The 18547-nt window shown below is 45.4% G+C and overlaps 1 protein-coding gene across 2 annotated transcripts; it reads right to left on the reverse strand.

Annotated features, from left to right (window-relative positions):
* Nucleotides 1-715: 715 nt before the first annotated feature.
* Nucleotides 716-2925, reverse strand: LOC123130661 (uncharacterized). 2 transcript variants are annotated; one of them, XM_044550492.1, is made up of 2 exons: nucleotides 2835-2925; nucleotides 716-2141 (listed from the first exon to the last, which is right to left on the reverse strand). In XM_044550492.1, coding segments are annotated over exons 1-2 (1428 nt in total). In that variant the 5' UTR covers nucleotides 2837-2925. The 2 variants fall into 2 exon arrangements, with proteins under 2 accessions (XP_044406427.1, XP_044406426.1); XM_044550491.1 differs by having other exon boundaries at nucleotides 2793-2922.
* Nucleotides 2926-18547: the final 15622 nt, after the last annotated feature.

Genomic DNA, 18547 nt, shown 5'->3' on the forward strand with positions numbered 1-18547 from the left:
ACCTCTGTTTGTGTTCCCCACCTTTGTTTATATTCAGGTTTAGGAAAATGGCCTCAGTTCATTGGGCTTACTAATAGGCTGGTTTCACCCTGTAGTCGTAAATACTAAAGGCAAAAGCTATTTTCCTGCCGACTGTCCGTTTGCAACAGATCCGAACGAAATCATACGACGTTGGATCCCGATCGGGCGGCGGTCCTACCCCACCATCTCGCTGTCTGCCTGCCCGTTTCTACGTGTTGTCCTTATCCATCCCCCTCTCTCTCCATGTGAATAAATCTACCGATGCTACACGTTACCAGTGTGTAGTAGAAAAAAAGGAGCAGCGGCATAAGACTAGCCATAGTGGGTAGTAACATAGAGTAGTAACATGCATATGTTATTAGTCTATTACTACCTCTATAGTGGGTAGTAACATAGAGGTAGTAACTTGAGATTTTCATTTATTGTTTTGTGGGATCTATACTAGTACTTCAACTTTGTGATCTATATGTGGCATGTATCAATATGAAGTTTTGTTTGCCAGTACCCATATATAAATACAAGAACACAAATTCGAACGGACACATAATAAATAATAAGTGCCAATATAATATAATTAAAATATATAAAACATGTTTAGAGCCTTATGCTCTATGTTACTCAATAATAAGTGCCAACATGGATCAAGTCTCGAATATAATCTATCGTCGCCCAAACTTTCTCCATATATGCTCAATCAAATCATTTTTAGAGCCTTATGCATCGGACGATTACGAATTCTAGCATCTCTTTGAAGTACCTCGACAAATATTGGCATGTCACCATGAGTAAATACTGATGGGAAAACAATTGATGAGCCTGCTTCCTCATTCAAATCAAGCATATTCCCCGCCTCTTCTTTTTCATCCTCAACTATCATGTTGTGTAGAATGATGCAGGCTAACATAATATGATGGAGATCGCCCCGGTCATATAAACGTGCCGGGCGCCGTAAAATAGACCATCGCGTCTGGAGCACACCAAATGCACGTTCCACATCCTTCCTTGCACCTTCTTGATGTTTAGCAAACAACCTCTGTTTTTCCGTTTGAGCCATCGGTATCGACTTCACGAATGCTGCCCACTCTGGGTATATTCCATCTACAAGGTAATAACCAAGTTGATATTCCTTCTCGTTGACATTATAGTTCACTCGAGGAGCTTGCCCTTTCAGTTGCTCAAGGAACAACGTCGACTGATTAAGCACGTTGATGTCATTGTTGGATCCAGCAACACCAAAAAATGCATGCCATATCCAAAGATCCTGAGAAGCAACCGCCTCTAGAATAAGAGTAGGGACGCCTTTATACCCACTGGTGAATTGTCCCTTCCACTCCATGGGACATTTGTCCCAACGCCAGTGCATACAGTCGAGGCTTCCTAACATGCCAGGAAACCCACGACTCTCTCCAATATCAAGTAAGCGCTGCACATCGTTGACATTGGGTTTTCGCATATACTCATCACCAAATATATGAATCACGCCTTTGACGAACAGCTTTAAGCACTTAATTGATGTGCACTCGGCAATCTTCAGGTACTCATCGAGAGCGTCAGCGGGAGTACCATATGCCAATTGGCGAATAGCTGATGTGCATTTCTGCAATGGAGATAGTCCATCACGGTCAAGAGCATCTTTCCTTTGCGTGAACTCTGGAGACCACTCTCCTAGTGCATGTACGATACGCTCGAAAAGGGGCCTTCTCATCCGAAATCTTCTACGAAATACCTTCTTCTTGTAGGTAGGATCATCACAGAAATAGTCGCGTACCAATTGCTCAGCAGCTTCTTCACGTGGCCTGTTCACGTAAATCCTCGGACCACTTCTGCTTGATCTTCCTTGAGCGTCAAGGCTTTCCTTCACTTCTATTGCGATCTCCTTGGCGAATGAGTCTAACATGTCCATCTGGACAAGGTAGTGATCTAGTGTGTAGAGGGAGGAAGGATCAATGATACTTGCTTCAGCTTCATCATCGGAACCATCAGCCGGTTGATTGGTATCCATATTTTGGTGCCCTTGTACAGGATGCTGCACTTGCGGAGGTTGAAAATTATAATTATGCATTGGAGGGAATTGTCCAAAACTTAGCAAGTCTTCAGGTGCAGGGGTGTACATTGGCCTCCTGTTACAAATATCAGAAGTCATGAGCATAGTACAGTAGCAACGAAATTTTGTACAACACCTCATCTCTCTAACAGAAGTATTGTAAATATTAAATTATCAAGCGCACTAAACAAATTCATGAGGTATGCAATTGGATTTGGTCAGAAACAGACTTAAACAAGATATTTTTTAGGCTACTGTAAGAGATAGACTTAACACAGAACACATCTATTTTGGTGATCTGGAGTATTTGGACTGTTCGAAATGATTGTATTTGGTCAGGTACATAACTTATTCATCTTTCTATCAAAGTCTAACTTGTAAATACTTATCTTAATAAAACTGCAGTAGGATAATCCTACTGTTTCTGCTATGATATGAAGCATAATCAATCCTTTGTTCAAAAAGCATGTCCTAACTAGTGTCTCGATGTGATATATCACTTGTTCAATGAAGAAAGCAAAAGCAAAAGGATGTCAACTGAAGCTCACGGTTTTGGTAATTCAGGCCACACCTACACACGCTAAATCAGACTTAGAAATTCAGACTTAGATGTGAGTAAAGACTTGGCAGTACAGAAATTCCCTGAAGATCTACACACGCTGAATCAGGTATTCGAGCTAAAGGAATTGCAATTGGCGAAGATTGAATTAAAAGCAGAAATTTATACCATGTAGGGTTTGCAGTAGAGGATTCCATGAGAGGGACGTACATGTACGGTGGTGTGGAGGGGCTGGCGGACGAGCTCGTCGGAGCGCCGGGGTAGAAGAGTTGCTGTGGCCAGCGGTTGGCGCACGAGCTTGCCGGGGTGCCGGGGATGTGCTGCTGCGATGGAGAGGTCGCCGATGACCGGACTGGTGCCGCCTCCTTACGGGCACCAGACTTGGCCATGATTCAGGTGGACTCGCGTCGCCGGCCAGTGCTGCCGCCGGGCGGCAAGACGGAGAGCGGGGCGAGGGAGATGGAGGCGGCAGGGAGGGAGAGGATGGAGGCGGCAGGGAGGAAGAGGATGGAGCGGTGGGGAATTTTCCTTCGCGATGGGGACGCCGCAGTGGATCGATTTGCATTAAAAAATTGTGGGACCAAGCGCGAAGTTACGGTAAGCAGCTATGTTACTGCTATACTCTCTCTCCTCATTAAATCATTGCCACGTATGCAAATCTGCTGAGTTGGAATCTATGTTACTGCTAAGTTACTACCCACTATGGCTAGTCTAACAAGCAGCAGCAGCTGGCAGCATGCATGGCTAGTACTACTAGCTAGCTAGTAGGTACACTGTTCACATGTACTAGTACTATATAGGCAGATACCATTTTTTATAGAGACAAGCTCATTTAATGGAGAAGGAGAGAAATGTTATATGCGGGGAGGGGAGTTAGGCAATGGGCTAAACATGCACATTTATTACCGCCAGCTGATCTCACTAATGTCGATGCAAGAGCAATTTGGTTTACTAGGCTCCTCCCAATGCTCCACCTCGTACAGGTGCTAAGTCTTCTACGGAGACAAAAAATCTGATGTGGCACCGGCGACTGACAGAGTCATCGGAAAAAATGGGCGGAGGCGTTGGCGACGAAGGAGGCGGGCGAGAGTTTGCTGTTGGATGGGGGAGGAGAAGGCGAGCACACGCGCGCGTCCGTCTCGTGTCCGTGCCGATGCAAATCCGGCTCAAAAATGGACTGAAAATGGGTTACCCGCGGACGAAAAGCGGGCGCGCGTCCGTTTGGGACGGCGCGTTGGGCCGACTTTTGTGTCCGCGCCGACCCAAACGGACGCCCGCAGACGAAATGGGTCACCCCGTTGGAGTTGCTCTAAGAGCATCTCCAGCCGCGCCCCCAACAGGCCCCCCAGGCCACTTTTTCGGTGCCGGCGCCGAAAAAACGACCCAGTCGCGCCCCCAGGACGCCGAAAATCGCCGGTTCGGACCTTTTTTCCACCCGGCGGTCACAGGCCGAACCCGGCGTGCTGGGGAGCAGTTGAGGGCTCCGGCGCTAGGGAAAAGCACGCCTGGCCCACACCGACAGGGGAAAAGTCAAGGTTTTCTTCCCCTGACTCGCCTCGCACCCCCCGCGCCCTCGGCCACCACTAGCTATATCCCGGCGACGGCCGCCGCCCTACTCCGCTAGATAGCCATTCCCCGCCGGAAAATAGCAGCGCTTCGCCGCGGCAGCCCCTCCCACAGCAGCTGGGCATTTCCGACCGCCGTTTCCGGCCGCGGAGGCGCGGTTTAGCGGCGGGTACACACCCACCGAGCGCAAGGTGTTCGGCGTTTTGCCTGTCTCGGCGATGGACTCGGATGAGGAGGAAGAGCTCGTCGCGCTGCTGGAGGAAGAAGCCGTGGCCGGCGTCCAGGAAGAAGAGCATCTCATGGTGCTCGCCGCCCTTGCCCAGCTGCTGGCGAGCAATGAAAAGCCACGGCGAGGTGGCTCGGCGCCGGGGCGGGTGAAAGTAAAGAACCAGGATCGTCTCGAAGGCTACTGCATGCTCTACTCCGACTACTTCGCCGATGGCTGCCCCTGAACATCTTTGCTGCCCTGTTGCCGCCGGCGTTCCTCCCGCATCTCGTTCGTCGTCTTGGTCGCCGTCGAGCTCGCTGACCTGCGATCCCGTCCACCATCTACCTCGCCATTCCGGTCGCCGTCCTCATTGTCATCATCACGCAGGTGAGACTCTTGCCGGCTTCCTCCCTGTCCCAGCGCAGCTGCAATTACTGGTCTAGTTTAGGTTCTTGGTCTTGCTGGCACTCTCTGCGTTGTCTGCAATTGTTTCAGTAGTTGGAGCTTGGAATAAATAGTCAACACTCAAAAATAGACTGTTTGATTGTTCAGCATGGGACTTGTTTGATTGTTCTCAAGAAGAAATAGTGCTTCAGTTGAGCTCCTGTGTAGCTGCAGTTTAGCATTCAGCAGCAGTTTTCTTTTTTGTGCAGCATGCCACTTTCTTTTTTGTGCAGCAGTTTATCTGCAGTTTAGCCTTTCGATCCTATGATCCGAGGAAAAGTAGTTAGTGTTACTTCCTGCTGTTGGTTACTAAATAAACCAGAAATAGTTGTCCTGTGAAACAATTTTACTCTGTTTTTTTGTTGAATCGGCAAATTTTACTCTGCTGATAGGATGGAGTAGTGCATATGTTGATGATGCTCACGAAAAACCTTCCTGGAGTAGTGCATATGTCCAACTGTGAGTTTCTTCTATTCCTCGAATGGCCGTTTGGTGCGGTGTTCTCCTAATTTGTTGCCTGACAAGCTAGGTGTTGTGGGTGTGCTGCATTCGAAGCAACAGTGGTTAGAAGATGTAGTTGATGCTTAGTTTTTATGTGATATAGGGTCCTGTGACTTCTTTTTCTTGGGCTAGCTGCCAGGTTGAGTTTGCGTATATGCATATCAGTGTAGCTGATCCATCGACAAGTCCAGCATTTTTTAGTGTCAGTTCAGGGGATGCTTTACTGGCAGCGATTTCCTCACTGGTTTTGTAGTGTTGCTCAATGGGATGCTTTGCCGACAGTGATTAGACCGTAAACTAAACTGTTTGGTTTCTTATCTGCATGCATCTGCTGTTGATTTTGAAAGTTAATGCTCTCTAATGTTCATATATTTCCCTCTGATCAGAAAAATGGAAGAGGAAGAAGGGGACCATGAGGCATACCAAAGTGGTGGTTCATCATTGATATCCGGTGCGACAATGAGAAGGGCTCAACCACCCCCAGGGGTGTCTCCTTCTTCGATAGACATCTGTAGAGCTTATCATGGTGAGTATTGTTAATCTTTCTTTTTCTAGGGATGCAAATTAATGGTTGCTAAAATAAAAAATACTCGTAATTGTAATGTTAACACTCGTGCCCTTTGCTCAGCAGGACATTCACAAGACACTCGTATGGTTGATTTTGAAGAAGATGAGGCTGATGAAGAAGATGTTGACTATGAAGAAGAAGAGGAAGGAGAAGAAGATGATGATGATGATGATGAAGAAGAAGAGGGAGATAATGTGGATGAAGAGGGAGAGGTTGAGATCATTGACATGGGATTGTTTTCTGAACCGGGAAGAAAGTTTTTGTGGAAAGTGTGGAAGGAATATGAGCCTATCCGTGTTGATGGCATTGTTGTAGCTGCTGAGTGCAAACACTGTGCAAGGAATATTTGTGCTGAGCGTAAACATGGAACAAGTTCATTGCGCAAACATTTGAAGAGATGCAGGGAAAGGAAGAAGGTTCTTAGAGTTTCTGGACCGCTGAGTGCTTCTATCATGAGTCCTGATGGAGTTGCAATGGGGCTTTGGACCTTTAATCAGGCATTAGCACGCCGAGAGCTGATGAGGATGATAGTGTTGCATGAATTGGCATTCTCATTGGTGGAGTACGATGGATTTAGAAGATTTGTCTCTAGTCTAAATCCTAGCTTCAAGATGATATGCAGAAAAACTGTGAAGGAGGACTGCATGAAAGCATTTAAGGAAGAGAAGAGAATTTTGCAAAGGATGTTCCAAAACTCCAAATCCAAGATTTCTTTGACTACGGACCTATGGACATCAAATTAGACATTGGGGTACATTTGCATCACAGCTCACTTCATTGATGAGGAGTGGAAGCAACAGAAGAGGATAGTGAAATTTGCAGCTATGGAGACGCCGCACACAGAAGCTGCAATGTTCAATGTCATGGTGAATTTCATAAGAGAGTGGAACATTGAAGATAATCTCTTTGTTGTGACGCTAGACAATGCATCGAACAATGGTGCAATGATGAAGCTATTAAAGGCACATCTCCTGCTTAAGAAGATCTTACCTGGTGGTGGCAAGTTGTTTCACCAACGTTGTGCCGCCCATATCATAAATCTGATATGTCAAGCAGGACTGAACTTCCTTGGTCCAGTGATCAACATGATACGTGAAACTGTGAAATATATTCGAAGCTCACCAAGTCGAAAGGAAAAATTTCAAGAAATTGTTGAGCAACATGGTGTATCATGTGGGAGAACTCCAAGTCTTGATGTTCCAACTCGCTGGAACTCAACCTACATGATGATTGATATAGCAAAAGAGTATCGTGGAGTGTTTGACTCTTTGGCCATTCAAGATAAACAATATACCTTCAAGCCATCTTTTGAGGATTGGGAAAATGCTGAAGATGTTTGCAGGCTACTGAAGGTATTTTATGAAGCCACTAATGTGATATCCGGCACAAAATATCCAACTGCTAACTTGTATTTCCATGAAATGTGGAAAGTGAAGCTGACCTTAGAGCAACAACATTATGAAGAGGATTCTGAGATGGGCACAACGGTCAAATATATGAATAGAAAATTTAGAAGGTATTGGAAGATGACATGGTTGAGCCTTTGTATTCCAGTGATTTTGGACCCACAATTCAAGTTGAAATATATTGAGTTCCGATTTGGCCTAGAGTTTGGGAACGAAGCTGCAGCAATGATTGCTAAAATAAAAAATGCGTTCCAAGGATTGTTCAAGGAATACCTCCAATTGAATGACAATGGTTCAGATCCCATGTCACAAGGAGGTGATGATGACATGGCTGTAAGTGGTGAAGATCCTATGGCTGATTGGGACCAACATGTCACCCTCACTGCTCGATCAACAAATTTGGGTTGTACCGAACTTGATTCGTACTTGTCAAAGGTACCCATCCGTTGAAGTGATCAATTCAATATCCTTACATGGTGGCAGACGAACTCCGGTGAATACCCAACGCTGAGTCGCATGGCAGCTGATATCTTGGCGGCTCCTTCCTCTGCGGTGGCATCCGAGTCCGCCTTCAGCACAGGGAAGAGAGTCCTATCAGATTTTCGAAGTCGAATGACCGCAATGACACTTGAAGCTCTTGTTTGTTTACAAGATTGGATAAGGGCCAACGGTAAAGCCATACGACACAAGTTTCTTCTTTGTTTCTTATTAATGCTTCAAGTTTACAAGTTTCTTTTTTTTTCTGCAGCTAATACTCAACGTAGCTTGGCTTCAGTTCATGATATTATAATGGACTTACAAGGTATGAGAAACCTTCTGATGTATATAGTGCCATGTATATGAAAGTACACTTAGTATGAAGTCTGCTTTTTATTTAGGGATTTCATATCTACAGTTTGTTCCAGGGAACTATTTGCAAGATGCAACCCAAACATGTAGATGAGTATATAGAGTGTTTTACACACAAAACTAGTGCTTTTATTTTTGGTTTCCCCAAATTATAGTTGATCTCTAATATATATTTCTTTTTTCTCTCATATATGAATGTGTAGTTTAGATTCATTTTTTCAATCGCCAAACTATATTAAAAATATGCATTGCTAACTACAGTAACTTGATTAGAATATGTTGCGGAGTGGATGACGGGTAGTGTATAATGGATATTTAGAAGTGTATTTTCTTGCAAACCTGATCATGAATTGGTTTTCTGGAACACGCCTTTGCTACTAAGAATATTCCTCTGTTCATAAATATATTATTTAGTTTTTTTGTGGATAAATATACTATTTAGTTGATGTGCACAGAATTACTCTTGTAACATTTCTTTGCAAATACAGATATCGAGGACTGATGCTTGTTGGAGCAATTGATGTTAAAGCTCAAGCAGATGGTGAAGCAAAGATATGTCAGCTTTCTCTATAACCTACTGGATGTGAAAAGATTAGCATGTTGAACTTGTAATATTTTGATCTTGTATGAGTCTGTTGGATTGAGGTCATTAGCTTGACGTTCTTTGAAACTTGTAATCTTTTGGTCTTGTTCGAATCTGTTGGATTGAGGTCTTTTGCTTGATGCTCTTCGAAACATGTAATCTCATGATCTTGCCATTTTAGAAACATTTGCTAAATTCTGGGTCGGCCTCATGTACCCAATGGGTCAATGGGGCCACAAAATTCTGATGAAATGGGCCGGCCCGTGGCCTCACATTTTGACCTTGGGGCCACGGGGCCGGGGCCGGGGCCAGGGCCGGATCGGCCCATTCCCATTATGAATGCTCCAGTTCATGGCGAGAAAACATTTCGGCGCCGTTATCGGATGAGACGAAAGCTCTTCCTTAGGATTGTGAATTCCATCCGGAAGTTCGACAACTACTTCAAGTGCAAGATGGATTGCACTGGCGCTCTTGGATTCACCTCCATCCAGAAGTGCACGACACGATGAGGATGCTTGCATATGGAGCTCCCAGTGATTCACTCGACGACTATGGGCGCATGGCCGAGTCCACCAGCATAGAGTGTTTCTACAAGTTCTGTCGGGCAGTGGTGGCAGTGTTTGGGCCACAATACTTGAGAACACCCAATGCGGAAGACACTGCTCGGATCCTAGCCCAGAATGCAGTAAGAGGATTTCCTAGGATGCTTGGAAGCATCGACTACATGCATTGGAAATGGAAGAATTGCCCATTTGGTTGGCAGGGGATGTACAAAGGCGCCAAAGGCGGTTGCAGTGTGGTGCTTGAGGCGGTAGCCACACATGACCTCTGGATTTGGCACTCCTTCTTTGGTATGCCAGGAACTCACAATGACATCAACGTGCTGCAGTGCTCTCCTGTTTTTGCCAAGCTCGTTGAGGGCCATTCTCCTCCGGTGAACTTCGAGATCAATGGGCACCAATACAACAAGGGGTACTACCTAGCAGATGGCATCTATCCGAGATGGTCGACATTTGTGAAGACGATCTCAAACCCTGCGACAGGAGGCAAGAACGCCTGGTTTGTGAAAGTTCAGGAGGCTTGCAGGAAGGATGTCGAGCGGACATTTGGTGTGCCCCAATCTCGATTCGCTGTTGTTCGGTACCCCGCTCAGACCTGGTCCAAAGATCAAATGTGGGAGATTATGACTTGCCGTGTCATCTTGCACAACATGATCATCGAGAGCAAGCAAGAAGACCCAGTGTTTGACACTAAACCATACTACAGGCAGGGTCCTCTAGCCGAAGTTGATCACCATCTACCGGCAACTTGGACTGCCTATCTCAGTATGCGTCAGGAGATTCGAGACCCACAGGTGCATCATCAACTGCAAAAAGATCTGATTGAGCACATATGGAGGCTCAAGGGGGACGCCGTGTGATGAAATACGAGTTTTTATTTGTTGAACTATATAATTTGTATTGAACTATTTGTTGTTGTACTATTTTGTTGAAGTATTTGATTTTTTTGTGATGAAATATGTGATAAAAAATAATTGGGTTGATAATTGAACGCCGAGACACGGCGAAACCACGCCGAATATGGGCCTATTCTCGCCCATATGGGCCCTTTATTCGCCGAAATTGGGCTGCAAAGTGGGCCAATTTCGGTGCCTGGGGGCGAGCTGGGGGCGACGACTGGGCGCAAAACCGCCCCCAGCGCCGATTGTATTGCCGGCTCGCCCCTAGGGGCGATTTTTATGCGTTCTGGAGGGCCAACGGCTGGAGATGCCCTAAGTTTTAACCCGGGGAGAAAGTTTTTTAACCCATTGAATCATGGCTGATGTCAGCTATTTTGTCTCATCTGTATGCATGCATACTTAAATCATTTAAACTAAGTTCACTCGTGCTATGATGGAATGAAATAGCAGGAACCGCGTCGTTCGGTTATGTTGATTAGAAACGGAACGATCGGACGTTAGCACTGTCATTTGTGTAAATAGTATGATAATATAGGTTCCTAGACTTGATAACTTAGGTACAAACACACGGTAAATTTGACCGTGAAAAAAAATAGTTGAAAACATAGCACTGATAACTTCTGTGTAAATAGCATGATAATATACGCCTAGAACATAATAACTTAGGTAGAAACACCATGATAACATTGATCCGCGGAAAAAGTTACTAATAATATACTCTGGTAACATCTATGTAAATAACATGTTAATACAGGATCCTATACATGATAGTACAAACATCACGGTAACTTTGACCCGTAAAAAAGTTGTCGAAAATATACTCCGGTAATATATGTGTAAATAACATGGTAATATATGAATAATAGAGTTGATAACTTACTTAGCTCATGTATGGTAACTTTTGACCGAGAAAAAAAGTTGTCAAACATGCTAACATGAGATCTAGTTTCGAAGGTCTCGTCGAGATGGATTTTTTGTTTGTGAAAAATGGATTTTAAAACGAACAGACGGTTTGAGCTGCGGTAACTATTTTTTGCACAGGGTTAAAATTGTTGATTATACACCCATGATAACTTCTGTGTAGAACGCATGGTAATATATGCACAATGATAATTGACATATCGACTTGATGAAATATACCCCCGGTAACATTTCTGTGAATAATATGGTAACTCACACATCACAGATCTGATAACTTATGTGCGTCGGTTCGGATAACTTTGGCATATGGAGGGGGAGGGGTTGATGAAATAGCATGGTTGTCGCTAACCTGATAACTTATGTACCCCGGTGCTGGTAACTTTGGCGCGCGTGCGCGGGGGGGGGGGGTGTCTGTGGGCTGGGGTGGTTGATGAAATATCCCCTGGTAACTTTTCTGTGAATAGCATGGTAACTCACACATCGCAGACCTGATAACCTATGTGCCTCGGTCCTAATAACATTGACATGGGGAGGGGAGGGGTTGATGAAATATCTCTTGGTTACTTTTGTGTGAACAACATGGTAACTCACACATCGCAGATATGGTAACTTTATGTTCCTTGGTCATGATAACTGTGGCGAGGGGGTTGTTTAAAAACATATCCCCGAAAACTTTTGTGGTTTCGTACTATACACATGTATACGTGATAACTTACAGTGACTTTAACCTGACTTGATAAGAAGGTTAGAGAAACCAGGTTTATGCCCTGGTAATATCTCTGTAAACAACATGATAACATATGTAGCACATGCATGATAACTTACTTAGACCAGAAGTGGTAACTTTTGAGCCAAAAAAAATTGTTGGAACATATCAATATGGGATCTAGTTTCGAAGGTCTAGTTGCGACAAAACTTTTATGTCAAATATATTTTAGATCAGACAAACGGTTTGAGCTACAAAATATGTTGGAGTTTTGAAATATGAGGAATCTATGATGACATCAACTATTATGTCCTCTATTTCATTTGCACGTTGAGAGAAGGTTGGTTGACCATTTTTATACCCTGATAATTTCTATATAAACAAGACGGTAATTTATGTACCATAGACGTGACAACTTACTTGCCTGAGCTTGATAACTTTTGCCCCGAAAAAAAAGTTGTCGGAATATATCAACATGGGATCTAGTTTCGAAGGTCTCGTCGTGACGATTTTCTTATGTCAAAGCGGTTTTTCAATTTGACCAACTTTTTAAGCTAAAAAATATTTTGAAGTTTCGGAATAAAGAGAATCTTTTGATGACATCATCCTGTTTTCATAAGGCACATTTAACCAGCGGTTTGCATGGATGGCAAGATGCTGCATGAGTTGGCTGCATGCTCTGGACGCGGACTGCATGCACATGTGCTTGTTAGACAAGTGATTTAGTTACGCTAGGATCTATCGTCCGAATCTGATGCTTAACGTCCGACTGGCTGGATGTTAGTCGCGTCCAATACTAAATACACACTATAGGCTTTGACTTGGGAAATAGGCAAGACAGCACTCGAATCCCCCTGGAAACAAGAACTAAGCTCAAAGAAAAATCAGGTGGTCCTGCAGCTGGCGACATGGTTACAGTAGTCTTCAGCAGGCAGTGCCCCCATGTAAAATAACGCATTGCCAAACGAAAGGAATCACGCATGGTTTGAAACGGAAACGGATTCTCCCTAATAGAAAGCAAAAGGAATTGTACAGTACTACTCCTACGAAAACCTATTAGTAATAAGTAACATACCATAACAAGGAAACCCGTAGCTGTTTCTCTGCATCCTGCACCTTTTAGCTACAGGACCTAATGGCTGATGCCTACTTCTAGCATATATATGGTTGTCTGTGCCTTGCTGTTTTCCAACCATTCATGCACGAGCAATTTAATGAAACCATGAGCTTTTGTCTTAGGGGTCTCTGTATTGCATATACACGGAATCTTCAATTTGTCTCAAATGCTCAGTGGTAAGTGGTAAAAAACAGCCATGCTGGCGGTTCTTATCAGTGTGATGGTATGCTAATTGTTTCTGATATAATTCTGCTCTAAAAGCCCTACACTATTTTTTTCTTGTGGATACGCCGTGCAGACAAATGCTGAGTTAAAAGGTGATAACTTTACACTAATTTAAGATTGTCTTGATCTCAAGTGCTGGCTCCTACAACATTGCATTTCACCAAGTGAAATGCTACGTTTCTACTCCTAACCCATTCTCTCTTTCTTAGTGTTTTTGTTATGCAGGTTGGAAGAAAAGAAGAAGATCCAGAGAAGATTTTAGTAATCAGATAGTTTGTAGGAAAATAGATATTTAGTTTTAGGTCATTTCTTGTAATTTCAGATATGGAGTGCTTGTCTTTAGTTTTTGTTTTGACTTTGTGAAACTTGCTACCTATTGATGAAACTATGTATATGTATGGATCAAACTTCCTACTATTGGTAACATGCGTTGGATATGTGTTGGATATATATGTGTTCACGACTATTGGTAATATGTTTTGGATATGCTATATCTGTGTTTGATTTTGTGAAAATGAATTGATATAAGAAAAAACAGAATTAAACTTGCTGCAGGCCTTTGCCGTCTGCCAGCTTTGCTGTCCGCTAGTAGACGGCAAAGTGCCCTTTGCCATAGCTCGTTCAGCCGGACGTTTTGCCGTCTGCTGGCTGATAGCAAAGGCTTTGCCGTTCGCAAGGCATGCCTTTGCTGCCCGCCATGGCGGACGACAAAGTAGCTGATTCCTGTAGTGCTAGTGGAAGCCAACCCGAGTATCAGGGGCTACTACCTATACACAGGCGCATCTTTGCAAATGAAACATAGCTGAAAACATTATGTCACAAACCTCGAAGCCCTTCAGTAGGCTTATGAAGGCTTCATTTAATCCGCTCTTCGCGGATGAAATCTTCTCAATCACTGTACCCATCAAGGTACGTTGTTCCCCCGAGATAGATACTTTCCGCAACATGTCCCGCAATATATCCGGAGTCTCCGGGTTTCCCGAAGCTGCTCCAGGAGCACAATCATCCTTTGAAGGAATCTGTTCACCCGTCTCCAGAATCACTGTCGGCTGCGAACCAGTCAGTCCGGGACCTCTGTTATCATCAGCCCCGGAATCCCAGATGGTCGGTGCACCACCTTCGGGTACTGCCTCTTCTGTCCCATGCGTAACTTGTTGGTCAAAAGGGACCCTCCGTAATGACACTTCAGAGTCATCCGCCTTGTTGGGCGAGGATGTTGGAGGAGGCGTCCCGCTCTCCATCATCTCTGGGAAGAGACTTGTAACACCCACAATTCGGCTATATCTCCCACGTGTCGAGGCACGACTTAGAGGCATAACCGCATGGTAGTTTAGTCACAAGTGGGGTAATCTTCACACAATCCCATGTACCAAATAAGAATGGGATAAAGAGTTGGCTTACAATCGCCACTTCACACAAACAACAAGTTAAACATACATCATCCAGAATACAATCAAGGTCCGACTATGGAACCAAAATAAAAGAAGACAACCCCAAATGCAAGATCCTCAATCGTCCCAACTGGGCTCCACTATTGATCAATAGGAAATGAAAAAAAACAACGATCAAGATCTTCATCGAGCTCCCACTTGAGCTGGGTTGCGTCACGTGCACTGGTATCATCGGCACCTGCAACTGTTTGGAAGTATCCGTGAGTCATGAGGACTCAGCAATCTTACACCCGCGAGATCAAGACTATTTAAGCTTATGGGTAGGATAGGGTAATGAGGTGGAGCTGCAACAAGCACTAAGCATATATGGTGGTTAACACACGCAAATGAGAGCGAGAAGAGAAGCAACGCAACGGTCGTGAAGTTAGAAGCGATCAAGAAGTGACCCTGAAACTACTTACGTTCAAGCATAACACAAGACCGTGTTCACTTCCCGGACTCCGCCGAAAAGAGCCCATCACGGCAACACACGCGGTTGATGCATTTTAATTAAGTCAAGTGTCAAGTTATCTACAACAGGATATTAACAAATTCCCATCTGCCACATAACCGCAGGCACGGCTTCGAAAGTTTAAACCCTGCAGGGGTGTCCCAACTTAGCCCATCACAAGCTCTCACGGTCAATGAAGGATATTCCTTCTCCCGGGAAGACCCGATCAGTCTCGGAATCCCGATTACAAGACATTTTGACAATGGTAAAACAAGACCAGCAAGACCACCCGCTGTGCCGACAAATCCCGATAGGAGCTGCACATATCTCGTTCTCAGGGCACACCGGATAAGCTAAGCGTACATGTACCAACATAACCCAAGTTGCCAAGGGATGGTCCCGCACGGTGCTCTAGTTTGGACCAACACTCAGAGGAGCACTGGCCCGGGGGTTTAAAATAAAGATGACCCTTGAGTCTGCAGAACCCAAGGGAAAAGGCTTAGGTGGCAAAAGTTAAAACCAAGGTTGGGCCTTGCTGGAGGAGTTTTATTCAAAGCGAGCTGTCAAGGGGTTCCCATAACACCCAACCGCGCAAGGAACGCAAAATCAAGGAACATAACACCGGTATGATGGAAACTAGGGTGGCAAGAGTGGAACAAAACACCAGGCATAAGGCTGAGCCTTCCACCCTTTACCAAGTATATAGATGCATTAATTAAAATAAGATATATTGTGATATCCCAACATATCCATGTTCAACATGGAACAAACTTCAACTTCACCTGCAACTAGCAACGCTATAAGAGGGGCTGAGCAAAAGCGGTAACATAGGCAAACAACGGTTTGCTAGGAAGGTGGGTTACAGGATTGACATGGCAATATGGGAGGCATGATATAGCAAGTGGTAGGTAGCGCGACATAGCAATAGAGCGATCAACTAGCAAGCAAAGATAGAAGTGATTTCTAGGGTATGGCCATCTTGCCTGAGATCCCGCAAGGAAGAAGAATGAGTCCATGAAGAAGACAAACGGACGTAGTCGAACGAATCCTCACAACTCCGAATCAAAAACCGAAGCTAACGAGAGAAGCAACCCGGAAAGAAGCAAGCAACAAAATAAACAACCAAGCATAAACATTGCATGATGCACAACCAAGTATGATGCATGTCCGGTTTAAAGAGGCATGGCATGGCAAAGTGCACAAACAATACTACAAATTAAGTGGAGCTCCATATGCAACGAGTTGCATATTGAAGAAAACACCACATTTAATTATTTGGTTCACTCCCGTTTATGTACCCAACAATATTAAATGTTATTAAACATGGCAAGAGGTGAAACACGAGTAAAATACACAGTTAGGCATTTTAAATGAGGCCTGAAACATCAAACAACAATTCCGGTAAATCCCCATATGCATTTAGCAATTTAATGCAAACAACAATTTTAAACATCTTAATGTTGTTAACATGATGTAGATGACATGTTCAAGTTTATGCAAATTTTATGAAAAAGTTGACATGAGCATATTATGAAACATTTGTCACCATGGTGGAAAGAAAGGGTGCCACGATGATGAATCCGAAAATGATGCCACGGCACCATATCGGTTCTGGTAGCTCACGGAGATACCGGTGCAAAAAGGGTAGTGTGGCGGGAGCGTGTCAAGCAAGTATGGTGGGGTGATCCCGGATGCCGGGTTCCCACGAGATGACGGCAAGGAAACAAGGAACGTACAAGGATCAATTCGGACATGGTGCAAACATATGGTGCATCTCATACAACACATGCATTCGTTCGCGAGCGTCATCTCAGAGTTATACCTTCGAAGCGTGCAAACGAGACGGTTCGGGTTCGGTGCAATGTAGAGGAAGTAGACGTTCTCGGGACGGTCGTAGTGGAAGTAGTGGTACACGATGTCGGTAATGGAAGTAGTGATACACATTTCGTAGAGGGACTTGACGAATCCGTGTCACTTGGGGTCTATGGTAGTCGTTCACGTTTCGAGGAGGAAGTAGAGGTTCTCGCGATCTCGGCGATGGTAGTGGTATATGTCATCGGTAGCTGAACTTGGCGATCCGGAGAGGGTACTTGCCGGACCCACAACACTGTAACCGTTCATGGCAGAGAACTTGATGTTCACGGGTCTTCCAAAAATGGCGTGGTACTTGGCGAAGTGCACGTCGACGGTAGTCAAACTTGACAGTTTTTGTTCATGGGTCTTCGGCGTCGGTAGTCGTTCTAGACGCCGGGTGTCGAGGTACTTGGCGTTCTTCGGATTCCGAAGAAGGCGGTAGAGGTACTTGACGCGTCCCAATGTAGTCGAACTTGACGAAAAACGGGTCTCCTCGGGGACTTGATGCATCCGAGTTCTTCGGGTTTGAAGTTGTACTTGGCGTTCGGAGTCCGGGTCTTGCCGGTCTTGACGGTCCGAAATGAAAAAAATGCAAGGACCCTAGGTGGCAGTAGCAAGGAAGCGATGGTAGTGGTCAGCGGTAGGAAGCAGGGAGCTCGAGCGCGAAGTGGGCGACTGGGCAGACGACGTGGGGATGGACGGGTGAGAGGCGAGGCAGAGCAGCGGGTCCTGGTGGCCGGCATCTCCAGATCTCACGGATGGGAGGCTGGTGCCTTGGGAGCTCGCAGGAGAAGGCGGGTCGAGCAGGTCCTGCGGCGGTGAGGGAGTCCTGGCTTGGCAGAGCCGGCCATCCATGGCGGGCCAAGGTTGCCGGCGCGGCGTCGAGGGAAGCAGAGGCAGACGAGGTACGAGATGATGGGGCAGCTTGTGCTCGCCGGCGTCGGAGGATGACGCTGCGGCGTAGCCGTGGCAGAGCAGTGACGGAGCTGGAGGGCGGCATCCATGGCACAGCGGCGACGCGAGAGGAAGGCGCGGGTAGGGAGGAGAGGCCGCGATGGAGAGACGCGGGAGTTGAGGAGATCGGGTGCAGACGCGATGACCTGCTCCTCTCTGCATGTGGTAGCGCAAGAGGAGGCCGAAGAGGAGAGGGTGGAGATGGGGATTGGGCGAAGGAGCTCCTCTCCCTCGGCTCGATGCGTGCGGTCGTGTGTGTGGCGGCGGTCGATGGAACAAGGGGAGGAAGAGAGATGGGGCGCTCGGTGCAGGCTAGGGTTAGAAGGGTTAGGTGGGCCGGCACGGGAGGCCCGGTCCAGTGGCTGCAGCTGGGCTTAAATGGGTTTCCCCCTCCGTTCTCTACTAACTTTTTAAATATACTCTCCAAGGAGAAAAAAATAGCAAGAAAAGCCCAGGGAGATAGGACATGAGTATGAGAGATATGAAAATATCCCCATGACCCTGGAATTATGCAGGACTTTAATAAATTAACTTGGCAATTTTAATCGATAGAAAATAATAATAATTCAAGTTTGAATTTAATTCAAACTTGAACCATTTTTGAACCCAACCAAATCAACTCAGAAAATATGAGATTAGGCCGAGAGGTAAGTGGCATTGTCCAAAAATTATAGGAAAAGA

Source organism: Triticum aestivum, chromosome 6A, assembly GCF_018294505.1.
Source record: "Triticum aestivum cultivar Chinese Spring chromosome 6A, IWGSC CS RefSeq v2.1, whole genome shotgun sequence".
Taxonomy (NCBI): Eukaryota; Viridiplantae; Streptophyta; class Magnoliopsida; order Poales; family Poaceae; genus Triticum; species Triticum aestivum.